This window comes from Choristoneura fumiferana, chromosome 14 (assembly GCF_025370935.1).
Source record: "Choristoneura fumiferana chromosome 14, NRCan_CFum_1, whole genome shotgun sequence".
NCBI lineage: Eukaryota > Metazoa > Arthropoda > Insecta > Lepidoptera > Tortricidae > Choristoneura > Choristoneura fumiferana.
The window spans coordinates 4,352,427-4,373,008 of NC_133485.1; the positions used below are offsets into that span (position 1 = coordinate 4,352,427).

The window sequence follows — 20,582 nt, forward strand, 5'->3', positions numbered from 1 at the left end:
TCATATTCAATACGATACCTACCGTACTCATCATGTTGGTACTCTTCATCAATTATCTTGTATTGTGTTTGTGTTTCATTGTTACAATGTTAAATTCGTCGACATAGTCATCTAGATATATAAAGCTATTTTTACTATAGTTTAGAGACTCCCTTACAAAAATTCTGACCAATCTGTCCTATTAGCGCCAAGTTGCAGATCGCAAGCGTAACCCTAATCCACTCGCGCGCAGGCCGCAGGTGAACGACACCGTTTCACTTTCCTCGACCCGCCGCGAGGTGGCGACACTTTCCTTCCGATGACGGTTACGTCGCTCATTGTGATGTAAAGACTGAGTCTGTAAAGCTAATCACTCAATGATCAATAACAGCGGGTAGTTTCCGCGTTCTAGAGCTTTACAGGTTACCTAAGACTGGATGGCTATTGTTGTCGTCAGTGGTTTGTGAAAAGCGTTAGGCGAAATTTCTAAAAACGGATGTCTTATGAAGGGAGCTCTATGTACCGTCAATAGCAGAAGTGTATGAGCGCTTGTAGTGCTAAAAACGATATATTATATACTACCTTATCACCAACCCGATTAGTTAATGATTATCCACCGCGATGATTAAGGAAAAAGCTATTGTTAAAATAGTGATAAATAGAATAACCAACTCCTATTAAACACATTCAATAAACTTATAATTGCTCGTTAGCGAATTATCAATCATAAAGCTACACAATTAAAAGAAAGCAGCCACGCCACACGCAACAAAATATATATCTACCTTTGTACACATCATATAGTAGTATACATTATTCATTTTAATTACAAATTATCTCGTTCCGTTAAACCAGAAAGGCAAAACGAATATTGTTACAGATCTATTAAATATTGTTTTTCCATCATATTTTGTCGAATAACTTCGTATTTTTCTTGCTGTCTCAATTAACTTCAGTAAACTTCAGTAAGCTAGTTGAGAAAGCAACATAATACGAACTTTTCCAAAAAAATACTATGGCAGAATTATATTCACTACATCTGTATGTGGGACATTCTTAACGCGCATGATGTTAGTTAACACTATTATTTAATTTAGCTTCATTTTGCAACACATTTCATTATGATATTTCACACTCCGAATACGTCGAGATAATAATCTTTAGGCACACGAACGACAACTGTTATTTTGCACGTGAAGTGATATTTAGTGTCACGAAATCATTAATCATCATGTCCACAACTGTAAATTAAATTGTGTAGTAGCTAATGGGAATTCAGTTCGAATGTGAAAATGTAAAAGTTTTCTATTTTAATTATGAAAATGATTTCTACTTCATACGTTTAGCTGTCTGGCTGGATGATGGCCGCCGGCCGTTCAATCGCGTATATGTGTGTTCAGATGTTTTTGAGCACTTAGGCAGCCTCCGATATTTATAATGGCGACTGGACAACTAAGTAGTTTCACGATAAATTGAATTGCGTAAGATTTGTATTGGAATCGTTATTTTTATTGGTCATAAAAGAAAACCAACATTTTTGAGCTAAGTATTAGTTTTGTAGCAGTGCAGCAAAATAAAATACCTAGTGTAGGTACGTAGTTCATTGATATGGACTTTATGGACCTCTGCAAATTAATACTTGAATCAGTATAGTTAGTATGCAGTGAAATACATTTTTACAAACTATAGAATTCTAAGCACATTAACAATTTTGACATCTTAAAACTGAGAGGATCGATCAATCAAAACTCCAAAACTGATGATAAAGATTAATAAAAACGCCGCCTTCACTAATTCACTTCACTTCTCTCCAAATATCTAACTCGCAACTTTTGTCTCCAGGATCGAGATGAACAAACTAAACTGGAAATGAAGCACCGGCAAGAGGAAGACGACTTGTACAGAAAATTCTCCAAACATCGTGAAGAAGAGAACAGAAGGATACGGGAAGAAATACAAGTACGTAATAGTTTAATTACACATTTATGTACAAAATACAATAATCATAGAATCCATTTCACTAAAATCGTGTTACTCTAATCATAACTATGTAATGCTGTAACGTCTATCGATATTGTCAGTCAAAGACCTTCCTAACAGATGGATAAATTTTGATCTCTTTCCAAAAGTGTTGATACATAAGACTGGTGAATCCGTAAAGATGAACATACTCAGAATAGCACCCATTGTAGATAGATCCCTAGTTATGCCCTTTTCTTCTCATTTTGAATACAATACAATATAACTGAATGTTATTACAGGATGAGTGGGAGCGAGAGCTGGAGAGGCTCACAAACCGGTTCCAACAAGAGATGCAGGTCAAAAAGAGACGGCCGGACGCCGAGATCGGAGCCCTGACGCTGAGGCACCAGCAGGAGAGAGCAGACCTCGAAAAGAACATGACGTTACGGCGGGACAAAAAGAAGGAGAGTCTCACGAGAAAAATGTTGGAGCATGAAAGGTATTTTGTCTGTTTTTTAACACGATGTGTCAGGACGATGACATTAAAAGGACAGCAGGAAAGAAGTCGCTACGTGTAGAAAGAAGTGTAGGACCGTAGCGGAGTGGCGTGGTTTGAAGGAGGCCTACACCCGAAGGGTAGATACAGGCTGAAAAGAGAGAGAGAGAGAGAGATTTTTAATCATGTCAACTGTTAATATATTTTAATAATATTTTGCTTGAATTTAAAATATCGGTATCTTGGAAAATATCTGAATACCTACATCACGGCTTTGTGCTCACTTAAGCTAGATCTACTCACGAAAATATGTTTTTGGTAAAAAAACATTTTTAATACCAGCTTTTTCTGCTGACTGCACTTTTTGTTGTCTGTACTTGCATTGCCATCCAAACTACATTTGTACGCCATATTTCACGTCGATGCCATTAACCGTTGAAGAGTTCCGTCCTACGGAGACGATCCTGGCCGGACTACCAGGATGTGACTACTAGATTATTGTATTGTGACGCAATTTACATAAGTATACCCAATTTCTAGTCAATCCAACTACTGGAAATTGGTCTAATTTAACTTGCAAGATTACATTAACAGTGGAGTAACATTGGCAGTGGAACCTTTTCTGAAGTCTGCACATTTTTTTCTTTAGGGCAGCAACAGCAGCACTAGTGGAGAAGCAGAGTCATGAGATGATGGAGCTGATCCAGGAGCGGCGTTCGGAGTATGCAGCCGCATCATCGCTGTTTGTGGACGGCGAAGAGGCGCCGCCGTACCCGTCGCGCGCGCCGCCGCCGCAGCCGCCGCTCGTCTCCAAGTTCCACATCTATACGGACCCTATGGAGTTCGCTGATGTCGATAAAATTGCTATTTCAGTGAGTTACTTTGTTCTCATTTCTCTCCGTGTACCTACTATGAGTGTGTATTATGAGTAGGTGATCCATAAAAAGATAACTCACCGACACAGCTAAGCAAATTGGACCTACTCCCTGAGTGGCAGCGGTCAGGGCACATGGCTCGTAGAACTGATGGCCGTTGGGGCCCGTAAGGTTCTGAAGTGACCACCGCGCGTGGAAAAGCGAAATATTGATAGGCCTCCCTCCCGTAAGATGAACAGACGTTCTGTTAAAGATCGCGGGATGTCATTGACTGAGGGTGGCATAAATTAATAATCGTGGTTTTTTTTTGAGGAAGACTTATGTCTGGCAGCGGATGGATGATCTTAAATAACAAACTCTCTTCTGTAACGTTCAGCCTAACCGTTAATTTTTAGATGTAGCAGATTTATGTCTAGTAACAAACTTTTTTTTAATTTCGTAAGCAAATCTGACCTCACCAAATGGGTGATCTAAGTCGGTAGGTACTAATATGACCTTATTAAACCTATAAGTAAACTTTTTTTTGTTAAAGAAATAAAGATTAATTATTGTTATAATAACTTTTTCTTACACACAGGTAGCACAAGAAGACCAAAAAACTTTCACAGACCTAGTCCGTCAGCTAGTAGGCCGGTGCGCGACCGACGTGGAGAAGGCACGAACAATCTTTCGCTGGATCACGGTGAAGAACCTCAATAATATACAGTTCGATGACAACCTGCGAGGGGATTCTCCACTCGGGCTACTGCGAGGAATCAAGCACGGAACTGAGAGCTATCACGTGCTGTTTAAGAGGCTTTGCAGGTGAGTTAATCGCAAGGGCGGATCCAAGAAGAGGGGTCTTCAAACGTATTGAGCAGAGGTCGACTAAAGTCCTTTTATGTTCCCAATCTGTTCTAAAGTTCTGAAAAATATGCCTGAGTATTTATTGATCTAAAGGAGATTGACCAATACAGTGCATCATGCTCCTTATAGGCTAACACTAGACTAAAGCACTTTAAGTTTTATTCTAAGAATAAAACGACCGATCGAACGAAACGAACGATCCGACTGTTTTTCATTGACAATAAACCCATTTATTTGACCGTTTCTCGTTCCAGCTACGCTGGTCTCCACTGCGTGGTCATAAAGGGCTACAGCAAATCCGCCGGCTACCAGCCCGGCGTCCGGTTCGAGGACAACCGGTTCCGGAACTCGTGGAACGCCGTGTTCGTCGCGGGCGCCTGGCGGTTCGTGCAGTGCAACTGGGGCGCGCGGCACCTCGTCAACGCAAAGGACGCGCCCAAACCGGGCAATAGGGGGAAAAGCGATAGTTTGAGGTGCGTTAGAAAGTGAATTTGCTATATGAATACTCTAAAGGTCTTTGAAGACCTTTGTAATTCTTGTAGCCTTAAGGCCTGCTTCATTTTGGTTGCTTGATTCGTTGTAGTTATATTTTAATTGAGTGCGGCTCGAAAGATGTAACCGAAAGGATAAAGATGATTTCTGTCTGATCTGCCAGTACTCTTAAAAAGAGCACTACTGAAAAGTCGTGTAAGTTAAGTACTTATTGAAATTACATGTGGGCTCGAATTAATAGGGCGTGCATTATGACGGCCTACATTACGGGACAATAGTAACTGGGACGCACATTAACTAGGTACAGTCACCAGCATTAATATCTGCCACAGCGGAGCGTGCAGAAATATCTGACACGTCCTTCTGGCCCTAGAAATAAAGTCGTACCAGATATTTATGCACGCTTGTTGTGTCAGATATTGGTGCTGGTGACTGTACTATCCGGTACTCTAATTTTAACTGAAAATACTTTTCCCGAATAATTCATTTTTCAACTTCTTCATATGAACGAACGATTTTTTTTTAACCAACTTATAAAACTAACCAAACCTATACGGTTCTACACGATAGTCCTGATTAGTTTACAGTTTCAGAAAAAAATCGCTCTTCTATACAAAACAGTAGGAAAACGAATCATTGGAAAAAATATTTTTGGCGAAAAGATCCTACTGCTCTTCTGGCATAGGCTTTAAAAGTTAAACTCAAAAATTCCAGATACGAGTACGATGACCACTACTTCCTAACGGACCCTCGCGAGTTCATCTACGAGTTCTACCCGCTGCAGCCGGACTGGCAGCTTCTGAAAACGCCCATCACACTCCACGACTTCGAGGAGTTGCCCTTCGTCCGCTCGCTCTTCTTCCGCTACGGGTTATACTTCAGCGACCCCAACACTAAAGCCGTCATGTACACCGACTCCACTGGTAAGTCTGACTTGAAATTCCCCGTAAGGATTCATCAAGCCGCACAACTTCGAGGAGCTGTCCTTCGTCCGATAGTTATTCTTCAACTACAGGTACAGGTTATACTTCTGCGTTCCAACCACAAAGCCGTCATTTATAAGTCCACTGGTCACCGAAACTTGAAACCCCTGACGCACACCAATATAATATTATCTGTCAAGCTTGTTCTTCCGCTGCGAAATTTAGATCAGCGAACCTAACAAACCTGAGGCCATATTGCCTAACGTTTCTGAGGTCCTTACTCCCATAGATTTTAATCAGTATGTATTCATATCGAATGGCTGCGTGTTCCAGGTGCGGCGACTATGCGCATAGCCATGCCAGCACACATGCAGAGCTCCCTCATCTTCCACTACAACCTCAAGTTCTACGACACCGAGGGCGACGGCTTCGACGGCGTCAGCCTCAAGAGATTCGTAATGCAGGTGTGTAAACTAATACAAGCCGGACGTGGGGACTTAAGGCAGTGGCGTAGCGTGCCTTGGCGGGACCCCGTATAATTGATACGGCAGATACGGCGGTAGCTACGCCCCTGTCTTAAGGCTTCTGCTAACTCGCGCGGGTGCACTGCTAAGTGCTCGCGTGGCGTGCTTGTTTCATGTCATCTAATAGAGCAGCGCTGCGTGAAGTGGGTCTCTGCTCTATTAAAACTGTTACAGCTACTACCAAATTTGGTATGGACATATGTAGTTTGCTACCCTAGGATCCTTCCTAATCTATAAAACGGTTTTTATTCCGGAAAATTACATAAGTACTCGCGAAAGTAATATACGGATTCTTGGCTGATGGAGTCGCGAGCAAAGCAATTTTAATTTCAAAGTTAAACTTGGCCCCAGATAAGTGAGTAATAGAATAGAAGATTAGATACCTACGGCTTCGCGTTCTAATGGGCTTCACGCCCGAAATTTTTTCGTTTTTTTGCTTATTCAAAAATCCGTCATCTAATGTGGGGTGTGCCATCATAGGGCTTGACAAAATGTATATTTAACACGCCAAATTTAGGTCCTGAGCCGCCAGTGCATAAGTAAATAATGTTTAAACGACGACCCATCAAATTTTAATTACGCTTATATGATGCCGTTTTGTTTCGCCAGTCTGTGGTGGGAAACGTGGTATCATTCCGCGTGCACGCGCCGTGCTCGGGCGCGTTCCTGCTGGACATCTTCGCGAACGCCGTCACCCCGAGAGAGTACCTCACCGGGGAACCCATGAAGTTCAAGAGCGTCTGCAAGTTCAAGGTCTGTCTCGACAATTTTCTTTGTACAACGCAATACCACGAGATCATCGACATAGCAAAGTAGATTAGCTAAGATATTTACCTAAGTTAAAGTGGCAATAGGCAGGCCACGTTGCTTTAAGGGAGAAAAAGTTAGATTGCTCTAAGAACAGATAACCGTTGGGGGAGAAATGATCTTGAGTGACGACACCGAACCGGAATACGCAGCGTTGTTAGGCCTCCCACTAGATGGACCGCCGATATTGTAAGAGTTGCAAGCAACTGGTGGATGTAGGTGGCGAGTTGTCATTCATTGGTGAGTTTTAAAGGCAATTCAAAAGTAGACGATATGGTTATTGGTTTGATCATAACTTACAAACATGTGATGAAACGTGAGCACAATTTATTTGCAGATCTGCTGTGCAGAACTTCAGACGGTGATGGTGCCTCTGCCGGACTGTGCCAGCGGGGAGTGGGGACCCACTAAGGCCACTAGACTCTTTGGACTGGTACCCATCACGCATCAGGTTAGCTTCTGAAAATGAATTCAACCGCCATTTTTTTTAATCACGTCCCTCGGAAATACTAATCGAAAGTGGTAAAAATTCATGAATTCCTACAAACTAGGTACAGTCGCCATCAGATATTTCGGAGCGGCCAAGGTGGTCAAAAATATCGATACATGAACTCTAATACCTTAATAATAGAGTGTGCCGATATTTTTGACAACCTTGGCCGCTCCGAAATATCTGATGGCGACTGTACCTACAACTTAAACAATTTTTTTTTATTCGACTGGATGGCAAACGAGCAAGTGGATCTCCTGATGGTAAAAGATCACCACCGCCCATAAACATCTGCAACACCAGGGGTATTGCAGATGCGTTGCCAACCTAGAGGCCTAAGATGGGATACCTCAAGTGCCAGTAATTTCACCGGCTGTCTTACTCTCCACGCCGAAACACAACAGTGCAAGCACTGCTGCTTCACGGCAGGATTAGCGAGCAAGATGGTGGTAGCAATCCGGGCGGACCTTGCACAAGGTCCTACCGCCTGCCAACCTGTCAACTATTGACAATATTAATCAATAAAACACGATTGAACTATTATCACTTTTCGGTTGTACGAGTAAGGACCAGTACAAACGGACCGCATTCCAACTGCAACGTACATACATTTCAAACGCAGTCTGCGTGCAGTTGTGCTGACTGCAATGGAACTGCGATGGAAAATGTATGGCCAGTTGGCAGTTGCGGTTACGTTGTAGTTGGAATGCAGTCTGGCCCTAACTAGACGTAGTTTTCATAGTCTTTTAAGGTTTGTTTTACAAGCGTTTATTTAAGTTCATCACGTTCGTATATTTGTTTGTTTGCTTCAAATCATGCAAGTTAATTATCGGTTATTAGTCGAATTGACTTGAAATTTGGTATAGGTACATAATGAAAGTTGTGTGCCAATGCAAGTAGTCAGCAAAAAAAGCTTGTATTAAAATGTATTAAAAACTTATTTGTTTCTAATTTCTCGTTTTTAATATTCACAGGAGGCGCTGGTGTTTGCGGGGCGGGAGTTAGAGCTCCAGTTTCGGATGTCGCGGCCGCTGGCCGACTTCATGGCAACACTTCACAAGAACGGCGTCGACGAGAAACGTCTCTCCAAATTTGTGCAACAAAACGTCGCTGACGACATCGTGTCGTTCTACATTACGTTCCCTGAAGAAGGTAAGATGACTGGTGATGGTTATGGGGGGTGGCAAGCAGGACAATCGCACAGGGCCTCGTGCAACAAATAGAATAGATTTCAGTTTGTCCGATTTCGTAATATATTCCCCTTGACAAAGGCATGGATGACAATCTTTTATTGATAATGTGTAATTTTTTCATGGAAGCGGGACATCAAAATTTTATTTCTTGGAAATTTATAGCTTTTACTTCTCATCCTCGTAATCTTGAATTTACTTACTCGTATGGCGGGATGCAGACTGCATAAAATGCTGCATATCTATACATTTTACCTTCGACTTACCTATCAATTGATTTATAGCAAAAAATCTTATAATACTTTGTTGCCAGGTCAATACGGCTTAGATATCTACACACGCGAGCGCGGCGGTCCAACAGCAATCCACCAGAACGGCTCCGTCGAAAAAGAGAAGCATCTACTCACGCACTGCTGCAAATATCTAATCAACAGCAGCAAGAGGAACTAGCTTTGAATACCAAACGTGTGTATGACGTGTATCGTGTATGGCAGGAGTGCTCTTGATACGAATGGCTAAAAAGAGACCTTTGCCCAAAACAGTCCAATGTGCTAAAAAAAAGACTGTGTTTTAAAATTGATACGGTTATTTCAGCAAATGGCTGGGAAAGTCCAAGTGAATGGTGAAAAGTTTTTGCACGCGCGCATTTCAACTTGGAATTTCTAATTTCCGATCAATTTTATAACACTGCAATATAATAAATACTGCCTGAATCTCTTTAAACGATGGGTGTGTGCATTTGTTTGTACTAAAAATGTTGCTAGGCTAATTCAGCTGCGTTGTCAGTGGGCGTTTTTGTTTGATGGGGTTGGTACAAAAAAATAATCGTGCAAGATCTATGAAGCTAGTAACATTGGCGAAGGTATTTCTTATACGAACCCCAAATACAACAGTGCGGCATTTTGTAGTATTTTTACTGGTATGATATGTATGCACGTTAGGACCGTGTTCGTATCTTATTATAAGTTTTGTTGTACTTTACGAATGCAAGTTCTGTTTTACCTGTATTATAGTTATTAAAAAATCATTGCAAAAATGTGAGGGACGAGAGTATTTAAAAAAGAAAAATCCAAGAATTATTTTGTAATTTTTATAATCTTTTATAAAAAGTTGTACCCCAAATGTAGATAATTATAATTAGTATTAAATTATCCGTCCATTAAAACACGATATTATGCTAACATTCTATGTCTGTTCAATTTTTTATATGAATTTATACATCACTTTTAATAAGAGGTTGTGCTGAAGCAATTTAATTGCTTTGGGTATGTATTAAATTATTTTTTAAGAAAAATAATATTTTGTATAAAATTTAGGTATTTTTAAGCATCAAATTTAACTGTATCGTCACCATTATTTTATTTATCACTCCATAAAAGTAAAAATCACTTAAACTTCTTGTTTCGAATTACATGTTACCGAAAAAACATTATTTTATTAAAAAAATAATGATTCACATACGTCACAGCTTTACAGCATGAGAAATGTTCTGAGATGCCAATTTTCTTTTTCATCACACTTGCTCGTCAATGATGTTATTCCATGCCTGTATATTAAAGGGCAATAGCCTCAATTGTTCCCGCGGGAACTATGGATTTACGTATAGTTTTTCTCCCCAAGGGAGTTATGACTTTAGTTTTAAAAAGTTAGTAGGTTAAAGGGTAATGACTTCAGACTAAAGAGGTTTCAAGTCAGCCAACGTTTTATTTATACATCTTTAAAATTTAGCTATAACCCAATTTTATGCCTTAAAAATTTGCCACACCTCATGAATCTTCGTTATTTTTATTTTTAAAATTTAAATCAAATTGTTTTGCAATAATTTTAGTAAATATTTTTTTAAGTATGTTGGAACAATATGGCCGTAACACCATTCGAATTCCACACTAAACACAGTTCTTAGCATTATCTCTGGTAGACGACTCGAAAAGTGACAATCAGGGGGGCTACTACGAAATTCGAAAATCGAAGTTCATATCGTTTTCCTGACGCTAACATTATTTAATACGAGAGTGAGAGGGACGGTACGATACGAACTTCGATTTTCTAATTTTGTAGTAGCCCGCTGTATTGGCGGGTAGCCATTATTTTATTCAGTTGTTTTCTTAGCGCCTTTCTTTTACCGAGCTGTGAAGTGTTTGGACACAAAATATTTTTTTTTTTTCAATTTTTTCCTCGCAGTGTGATGAAAATCATTGTCCGTAAGGGGATTACGAACTCGAGTCGACTCCGGCGTCGGGCTTCTAATAGACTCTCGCTAGTAATCCCCTTCTTACGCCCCTTAATGCACAATGTACTATTATAATATATAAACATACTCAAACGCTGCAATATTACATTTTGTAAGGAAAATGGACAGCAACACAACATGATTCAATATTAATTGGAAACTTTAAGAATACTGTGAAAAACCTGCACAATAATAATTATATCAGCCTGATTATGAACAATCGCCATTTACGCTTAACTCATCATAAATCACAATATATTGCTCTATTTTATTACTTTAAATACTTTAAACATTAATGCACAAAATGAAATGAAGCAATGTATTATTTATCATCATACAAAATAAGTATATTTTACAACCAGTACGAGATGTATAATGTTACATTATATTTTATTTACCTATTTAATAGAGACCGCAATAATGTAAATTTTTATAAAATATATGGCATGTTACTTTTCTAAATCGACATTTTATTTCACAAAGATATTTATATAAATAGTTCAATTATAAGCACCAGCTAGTGGACGGCAATAGACTTACACATAACTTACAATAATATATCAAAAACGTAGACTTTTCAGTCAGCAAAAAAAAAGATATGTACTTAGTCAATAAGAGTAAAAAAGATCAAATTTGAGATTCTTATTACATTATCATTACCATTATGTTTATGACAAAAACATGGAAATAAGTTTAAGCTGCCACTAAAGGTTAAAATTCAAAACAAAGCCCCTTTTTACATTAAAAATTTACCTAAAGGAGCTAGCAATTTTACTGTTACAGACGATTTCTGTACTTCTACTAAATATGACACATTTTGAGTATAAAGTAATCGGTAGGTTTAAGTTTCTGGGCAAATGGGAAGACCGTAGGCTGCCAACACAGCGGCAAGGACTCGGCAAGTTACAAGCTGACCTGTAGTTGAAGCCTGATGAATGTGGGTCGTATATATGCAGCTATTTTTAACGCAGGTGAGCCTTAACACGTTCGACCGCGGCAACGGTTCACTAAGCTCTTACGCTACGCCTACGCATATCGTATCCCACGGCAGTCACTTCTATGCCAGAGACACAAATATGTGTCACAGACGTAATACATTCCGGTGCCAGTGACACAACGTCTGTGACTTTTTTCTTCTTACTCCTATGCCAGTGACACGCATGTGTCAAAATGATTCGTACTTCCTAAAGGCTAGCACAGCGTAAGGGCTTAGCGGAACGTTGCCGGAGCCGAATGCGATCCACTAAGCTAGGCATAGCCCATATCCCACAGCAGTCACAAATACGTGTCACCGGCATAGGAGTAAGAACAAAAAATTCACAGACGTTGTGTCACTGGGGCCGAACGTGTTAAGGCCGGTTCAGACCTGGCCCTATACCACGAAGTCCCGCTAACGCTTATGTCATTTAATACGCGAGTGAAAGGGACGATGCGATACTAACTTCGTTTTTCGAGTTTCGTAGTAGCCCCTCTGCACCCGAAAGGATAAGGCTTTTTAGCCATGTGTGCGGTCATATTTTTTATTTCGCGTGACATTTCTATTCTCTTATTATTGTTTCTGTGAGATGGACTGACTACTTCTCGAGAGTCGTTCATTCTGGCATCCAACCTTTCGCCTTTATTCAACAGTGGACATATTCTGACCAATGGTAATAGGGTTATTACCGGCTTCAATGTATAATATCAATGGCCTCGTCGCCTACATGCTGGCAGCCTTACGATCACGTAACTTACTAGACTAATCCCTTCGTAGCGTTGAGGGTAGCGCGCTGTTCGACGCCTCTAATAAGCGTGCCAAGCAAACCCTCCATCTCATTCGCTGTCTCACGCAGCTGGTTGTTGTCAAACGATGACTCTGTAAAGAAAGCCTATGGCTAAATGTGCGTACAGACCAAGGACCCGTTTACCTCTTCCCAAAAAAAAGATTTCGGTCTATCTATACTAATATTATAAAGAGGAAATATTTGTATGTTTGTTACGAATGAACTCAAAAACTATTGACCCAATTTAATAAATTCTTTCACCATTAGAATGCTACATCATCCGTGAGTATCATAGGCTATATATTACTAGAAAAAAATTAGGCATCCATACTAAAACTTCAATAATGTGAGGTGTAGAAAAATTTGCCATAAAATGTCTTCATCGCATGCGCTGCGGCAACTATTGATGATGATGATAGAACCAAAAAAGGGCGTTTTCATAAAAACATGTACCTTTTTTTTTCAAAACGTATTTAATTTTTTCATACAAATTATGAGTCAGTTTTGTGACGCCCAATATCAAAACTATGAAAAAAAACGTCACAAAACTGTCATTTTTGATTTTGGACTCTTTAAACCATTGGAATCGATTGTGTTTTCGATTCTGAACAGGAAAAATTATACGTTTTCCAAAATTTAAAAAAAGGGTAAACTTTTTTTGTAAATGCCCAAAAATGTCCTACAATATTATAAATAACATACACGTTATTAGAGACTTTTTTTATGAAAATGGCACCCGTGCGAAGCTAGGGTGGGTCACTAGTATTTGATAAAAAGGAGCACCCTTGAGACTGCACAAAACACTGGTCCGGCTATAAAGGAACCACTCACCATCCATAGCAAAGTTATTAGTCAATATCTGCTGTAACCGGTCCAGCACGGTATCCAAGTCAGCATTGAGCTCCTTCATTTTGTCATTGCTGGTTTCCACGGAGCGTATGTCCGCTGCAAACTTCTGCTCAGTAGCAGATATTGAGTGCGATGTGCAGTCCACTTTGTTGGGTAAAGGAAGTCTTTCGGGATGTTCTGTTTCTGAAAAGTATGGTGAATAGTTTAAGGCTTATCATAAATAATTTTGGTCACTGCATAGTCATTTCCTAAAAGTGAAGTTACTATCGCATCCGTAACATTGTTAAATGAAACTATCAGACCACCTTTGAGAGATAGATACACTATTAAAAAGGTAGAGGCGATTTACCGACCACATGCATTGCTTTGGAAATTCAATCTTATTGCTTTTATAATACGTCACAATATCCATTGTAATTGTTGAAAATACAACTAGCTTTCAAAATATACTTTATCCGGTATGTATTCGATATTGCTTTTAATTACATGGTAGTATGCTCGAATAAATGGAGCCTTATTAAGGGTTAAATAAAACCGTTTGTTTTTATAACATAGAGCGCAAACGCAAAGAATCACAATCACTCATGAACACCCATAACATAGTAGAATTACAAGTGCGAGTTCATTGAAATCGGTCTCATCCCAGCCAGTATACATTCCACCGCTTAGCACAGGCCTCCTCATACAATAAGAGGGCGTGGACCATAGTTTCCACGCGGGCCCAGTGCGGTTTGAAACTTCACACACACCATTAAATTGCTTCGCTGGCTGAGCAAGTTTCCTCACAATGTTTTCTTTCACGGTAAAGCTCTCGTTAAAGTTCGAATTAATTTCGCACATGGACTTCGAAAAACTCAAGAGATGTGAGGGTTTGAACCAACAATGCGCTGCTTGAGAGACCATAGGTTTAACCACGCCACCACGGCTTTAAATCGGTGTACAAGCTCCAAAAATATTGATGGGCACACATAAAAAATACAGCGAAATTGATAGCCTCCTATTTATATCTTACCATTGTACCAGCTGCTAATATCCCTCATAGACACAGTAGATATAGTGTCCGAGGCACGTATCACAACTGGCTTAAGCGCATCTCCAGAAACGGTCACCAGATTAGGCATTTCCTGTTTGGACATCACGGAGAAGTTTCCAGAGTCCAGGCTGAGTACTCGGGGCTGTGTGTTGGCGTTTTGGGACACTTTGGAACGCTTGTCGGTTTGTTCCACTACCGGTATAGGGCTGAAGAGGTCGAAGGCTTCTGGTCGTTCTGGATCGCTTGTGGCGAGCTGAGTACTAGGATTGGATGAGAGATTCTCCTGGAAAGTTAATATACACTGCTAAAGAAAAAATTTCCAAATATATTTTGATTGCAGAAATAAATATGTCGGGAAAACGGTGCTATGAGATATGAAAATTAATGCCTAGATTTATTTACATATAGTGTTTTATACTTTAATCATTAGGAATACTAAAATTAATTTATTAAATTCCATTCATAAAATATCACAATAATAAATTAAACTTTAAAAAGTTGTAAAACCCACCACGTCATGACAGAACACGACAGATAAATGTGAACCAGGCCTAAGAACCACCACAACAAACGACATTTTTCATTCGCGACTTGACGCTACTTTTTTGAGTCGCGGGAAATTCGAAATAGGATCACGTGACCAGATTGGTCGCTGCAAACGAGCGACTAGCGATTACCGATTTGAGTCGCGGGAAATTTAAAATGGGGTCACGTGACCAGATTTATCGCTGGAAGCGAGCGTCGAGCGACTGCATGGGGCCGCGCCTTTACAAAAAACCGCAGCGAAATCGGTCCATCCGTTTGAGAGCTTCGATGCCAGACAGACATACATAGACGTCAAACTTACAACAACGTCTTTTACCGTCGAGAAAAGACGAAAAAGACTAAAGTGAACTCAACTTACCTTCAGTATTTTGAGCCTATTGATTTGTTTGGATATCTGACTCCAATGTGAGTCCACCTTCACCCTCAACCCTTCCTCCGAGTCTTTTGTACTCTGCAACTGTGCTGAGAGTTCCTCAAGAGCTCTGAAAAAGTTACGATTTACTTTACTCGCAATTTCGCTCGTCTAAACCATTATAACTGTTTACTAAAATACCTACCTACCTTACCTACCTAGTTGGTTTGGATAGGTATTTAACTAAATGTAAAAAAACTTCAGCATCCAGATTTGGTACATGCAGGGTTTTAACAAGGTTTTTAATACATGTTACTTATCTATCATCACAGAACAAGTAATATTACAAGTACTATCATTGTAATACAAACTAGACTAGTGTATTTCAATACAGAAATGTAAATGTTTAGATAAACCCAATAACTCGATCTATTAATTCATAAAAAATTCGAATTTAAACTTCTACATAATATAGTGTTATTTTTTCAACAGTCAATTATTTCGACTTATCGAGTTTGACCAGGGAACCTTGATTTAATTAAATACCTATCCACACCAAGTATAGGGAATTATCAAAAACTACACAATGGCCTTTATTTACATTGCATGCGTCTAGACTTAGCGGTTAACAGTCACGGATTTTACATGTTTAAAATCTCGATCCCATGGGAAAATCAGGATTAAAACTAGCCTATAGTTTATGCAAATCCAAAAAGTAACAACACACATACACACACGCAGACACGCGCGCACGCACACATGAACACACATACAGACAGGAAGACGCAGACAAACAATAGAGCACAGACAAATGAGACACAGACAAGACAGACAACAAAACAGATAGACAACACAGACAGACAAAGAAGACAAACAGACATGACAGACAGACAGCCATGACAGACAGACAGACATAATAGACAGACAAGACAGACAGAAGGAAACAGACAGACACAGACAATCAGACATTGAAACTTTTAACATTTACAATATTTGTAGGATTGCAAATGGCAGCTCACTTATTCTGCGTTTCCAACTGCGTTATAATATCCTGCAGCATGGACTCTGGATTACTGGCAGCATGTCCAGAAGCCTTCCCAACGGTTGATGTGACCATCTTTGGTAAGCCGTCTTTCCTTTTACTTGGAGCTTCTGCATCCTTAACCATTCTTTTTGAAAAGTTTTTCTGTTTGGACGTCTTTTTCTTTTTAGTTTTCGTACAGAAAAAGAATCTTCTCATGGTTTTGATGAAGCTTAAACACTCTGGAGGTTTTGCCTGCGAAATGATAGCTTATATTTAAAAAGACAGAAAAGTGGTTTAACAATGGAAAGCAATCAGAAGGGTGTTATTTATTATTATACAATGTGTACATCTGTCAGGATACGGATATAAATATCTGACACATCCTACCGGCCCTACCTGTAGAAATAGAGTTGTTGAGACATCATGATATTTATGCACATTTTACTGTATCAAATATTGATACTGGTGACTGTACATACTAATAATGTATTGTAGGTATAAGTTAGCTCACCTCTCCGTCAACTATTTCTTGAACTAAATGAGTACTCTTGTGTCCACTGACCGTGGTGAGATCTTTGTCATATAAATAGCAGTTCTCGCAGAAGTATGTATCACTACATTTTGAGCACTTGAATTTCAGAACCTGTAAAAATGAAAATGGTTACATCAGACAAGGCCATAATTTTCAATTTGGGATAGAGATAAGATACAGTTGCTATAGAATGGGCGCCAGTTTGGATTACATTTCTGGAAGTGGTGGAAGTGGTTGTTTAGAACAGATAATTATGTCAATGTAATTCATTGCGTGTGCTACCAAGTAACCGCGTTTGGCCGCGTAATGAACAGAAAATACTCTCGCCGGTGTTGTCTGCTGCGATTTTGAGCAGAAACCTTTGTTCTGGTGACTTTTCGCTCTAGCCGGTAATTATGCGGGTGGCATTACCTGTATGAGCGGCTGCCGGCAAGCGGCGCAGGCGGCGGAGGGCGTGGCTGCGTTGCGGCTGGCGCGCACGCGCTGCGCGGCCGCCAGCCAACGCGCGCTCGCGCAAGACGCGCCCCCGCCCCACTCCGCCACCGCGCGCGCGTCCACGCCCAGCATGCCCGCGCTCTACAAACAGAACACTCCAAATCAAGACTATACTGCTTCGCACTGAAATTATAACTGCGAAAGTTTGTGAGTGTGCGACAGAAACTTTAGAAAAAAACAATGGAATTTAACCCTTTGAAAGTCAAGAACATCTAAAGGTGTCGTGTGCAGTCGCGCCTACCACTCCAGGAACGCCTAAAGGTGCCAGAGCAACAAAAGCAAGGCAGAGCAACAAAGAAAAATTTGAACTTGGAACTCTGACTGAATACCTTAGCAAAACAGCTGTCAACATCATTCTGGATCTGATCGCACTGATCCCCCAGGAACTGCGGTAAAGCCGTCAAGTGAGCAAGCAGGGCGGCCAGCCGTCTAGGAGACACGCAGCCGTTGTGGTCTGCGCAGCAGTTGGCCAAAGCAGCCCACTTGTCAGCAACTGATTCCTCGCTGAGCACTATGAGCAGAGTTTTCGTTGCTAACACTCTGATTGGTTCTTTCCTGTCTCTGGAAATATGAAAGTTCGTCAGACACGCTTTACTAGCCAGAAAATTTGGTTCTAAAGTGTGTTAGATGGTTTTGTTGGTAGTCTACTACCTATTAGGCTGACATAGTCACCTAAGGGTACTTAGGCCTTGTCAAATATAATATAACATTAAAAAAATCAAAGTTGGATTTCTTTGTCATTGACTTAAACAATTAAAGTCCACCTTATTCTACTTACTTGTCAAACACATTGAGCAGCAGATTGATCAACAAGTCCACTGCCAAGTCAACGTCTCCTGTGAACAGGCCTTCCTTTTCAGCCGCAAAGTAGACATCCCCTAACACTGCTTCAAGTTCAGCTGTATCCAATGATAGACTGCACTCAGAGAGGCTCAGCTGGTGTCGTGAGAAAACTCCAGAGCTGATGCGAAGAGCTGGTACTGGCAACCGAGAGAATATGTATTAAAATCAGAAATTTAGTAACATTTCAGATACATTTCAAATTGTTTTTATAGCATGAGTCAGAAGATTTGAGATGCTGTGTGACTAGAAATCATATTCGGGATTATAGTGGATATTGTACAACAAAGTATATGTCTATGCAGAATGTATAAGCTCTCTCAGCTCATAATAAATGTTAACATTTTGCATGCCAGTATATATTATGGGGCATGAACTATTAGGTTGTATAAATTATTGTTATACAAGTTGTACATTAAATGCACCTACCATATCTCTACATGCAATCATCATGCATCCTATGCAGCAAAATGTTTCTAGTACCATATCTTTTGCACTACAAAGATCAACAAACATGTTCATGAACAAGAATTAATACGGAATATGCATGGAACATAATATTTCTCTTAAATAATTTAACACAATACAAGTGGAAAATAAAATAAATTACAGAATTATCATCAATATTTGTTGAAACATAAAGAAGATTGCATTCTATCTATTTATAGAAAAATTAACTTTAGTGTGGACATTTTATGATCATTCTTTTAATACAACATTATAGTATGGATCTCTCTCTTTAATCAACACTCTCTCTTTAGTCCATATCTTCAGATTTTTGAAAGATACCTATTAAAAATTGCTTCCGCAACTCGGTGTGTCAAACAATAAAGATATATTTGAACAAATAAAACATAAATGCTTGCATATTCTCTATAATTTGCTACTCATCAGCAGCCATTTATGGTTCTTTGTAGCAAGGCTTATTGGTTTCAGTTCATGGGTCATGTTCATCCATTTTGGTAGTGCAGAAGTTACAGAGGTTGAACTGCTTCCCAGCTTTACCCATAACAGGAATTTCTAAATTGAGTATGTAGAAAACATGAAAGTATTCATAAATAAACTAAAGTAAAAAAAAAAGTAAATAATTAGATACTGTAAGGTCGGGGTACTTTGACCCATATTGGAGGGTTACTTTGGCCCATATGAAAACCATATAAAAACATAATGTTATTGATCAATTAACACCAACCACATTGCTGAAAGCTATATTCTCATAGCAATGATAAAAAAAACCTGGACCAAGTTTATCCCAAGGGTCAAAGTTACCCTTCAGGGCCAAATTACCCCAACCTTAAGGTACATACTTTAGGAGCCAATTCAAACATTACTGTGGCTCTTTCAACTCTTACCTCTGAGTTTTTTCTGTAAGGCAAAAACTTTGAATGCAATTCGATATGCACTGTACTTGATGCCATTGTACTCCTCGAGCGATTCCATGATTGTGGTGAATTGGGGATGATCATTTTGTTGCCTTCCAGTGATTTCGCTAAAACAAAAGAGAGAATGTTAGTTCTCTTCTATGTTCTCGTCTATGTGAATGTTAGTTCCGCATTCTTGCCCCAGTTGACAGAAAAAGTACATAAATAATATTTAATAGATCATAAAAACGACATTACTACTTATCGTAATGCTACTCTCGTTTTACGCTGTAGAATATATGTATTCTACAAAAAAAATATATGACTAAATTTTAATATTATTGCACGCGAAACAGGTTACTTACTCTATATAACAAGGGTATCCAGCTTCATTTTCTATCTTCCTAAATTTATTTAAATCCATGATGTAAACATTATTTTAAAGCCTGGTGGTAAATTAAAATTGAAAATATTGGCGACGTAAAAGTATAAAATATTGCCGACGAAGTCAAACCGCCAGCGTTTATTCAAAACTTTCTGTAAACTTTGTTTTGTCATTATTATTGACAAATGATAGGAGCGTATTTGGCTATGTCATTACGATACGCCTATCACAGAACCGTATTACTTCGAAGCAATTTCGTGATTGGTTAGATGGACCAAAATTAACATCGCCAGGGTGACACTATCACGATCACGACGTCACGCTCACGCATCGTCCGTCACGCACTCTCTGGCACACATTGCCACACTAAAAAAATCTAGAGCGTCTCCAACACAGAAAAAAAAATAGTAACGTATTCTATTCATTGCTTTTATTTTTATTTAGTTTCACCTGTCCCGTTGTCTGTCTGTCTGTCTGTAATCAAATCTTGCAAGTTAAATTCTACCAACTTCCAGTAGTTGGGTTGACTTGAAATTTGGTATACTTGTAAATTTCGTGACAATACAATAATCTGGTAGTGAAATTCTG

General features: G+C 39.5%; 3 protein-coding genes across 3 annotated transcripts in view; 2 read left to right on the forward strand and 1 right to left on the reverse strand.

The window, feature by feature from the left end:
- Positions 1–11,276, forward strand: part of Hil (peptidase hillarin) — a 63,495-nt gene extending 52,219 nt beyond the window's left edge. Inside the window, exons 5-15 of the mRNA XM_074097199.1 lie at positions 1,822–1,938; positions 2,241–2,440; positions 3,087–3,309; positions 3,890–4,116; positions 4,413–4,631; positions 5,365–5,573; positions 5,907–6,037; positions 6,707–6,850; positions 7,242–7,355; positions 8,369–8,546; positions 8,898–11,276. Coding sequence (XP_073953300.1) covers positions 1,822–1,938; positions 2,241–2,440; positions 3,087–3,309; positions 3,890–4,116; positions 4,413–4,631; positions 5,365–5,573; positions 5,907–6,037; positions 6,707–6,850; positions 7,242–7,355; positions 8,369–8,546; positions 8,898–9,034 — 1,899 coding nt within the window. The 3' untranslated portion in view covers positions 9,035–11,276. The remainder of the gene's footprint in view (positions 1–1,821; positions 1,939–2,240; positions 2,441–3,086; positions 3,310–3,889; positions 4,117–4,412; positions 4,632–5,364; positions 5,574–5,906; positions 6,038–6,706; positions 6,851–7,241; positions 7,356–8,368; positions 8,547–8,897) is intronic.
- The window catches only part of ND-15 (NADH dehydrogenase (ubiquinone) 15 kDa subunit), a 110,861-nt gene that overhangs the window by 16,840 nt on the left and 73,439 nt on the right, over positions 1–20,582 (forward strand). The gene's annotated exons all lie outside the window — the stretch shown is intronic.
- LOC141434766 (uncharacterized) lies at positions 12,416–20,333 on the reverse strand. The gene is made up of 11 exons (XM_074097201.1): positions 19,975–20,333; positions 19,601–19,737; positions 18,187–18,388; positions 17,738–17,969; positions 17,325–17,489; positions 16,893–17,024; positions 16,377–16,633; positions 15,364–15,487; positions 14,439–14,742; positions 13,409–13,609; positions 12,416–12,669 (listed from the first exon to the last, which is right to left on the reverse strand). The coding sequence occupies exons 1-11, from the start codon at positions 20,031–20,033 to the stop codon at positions 12,548–12,550; spliced, it is 1,935 nt and encodes a 644-aa protein (XP_073953302.1). The 5' UTR covers positions 20,034–20,333; the 3' UTR covers positions 12,416–12,547.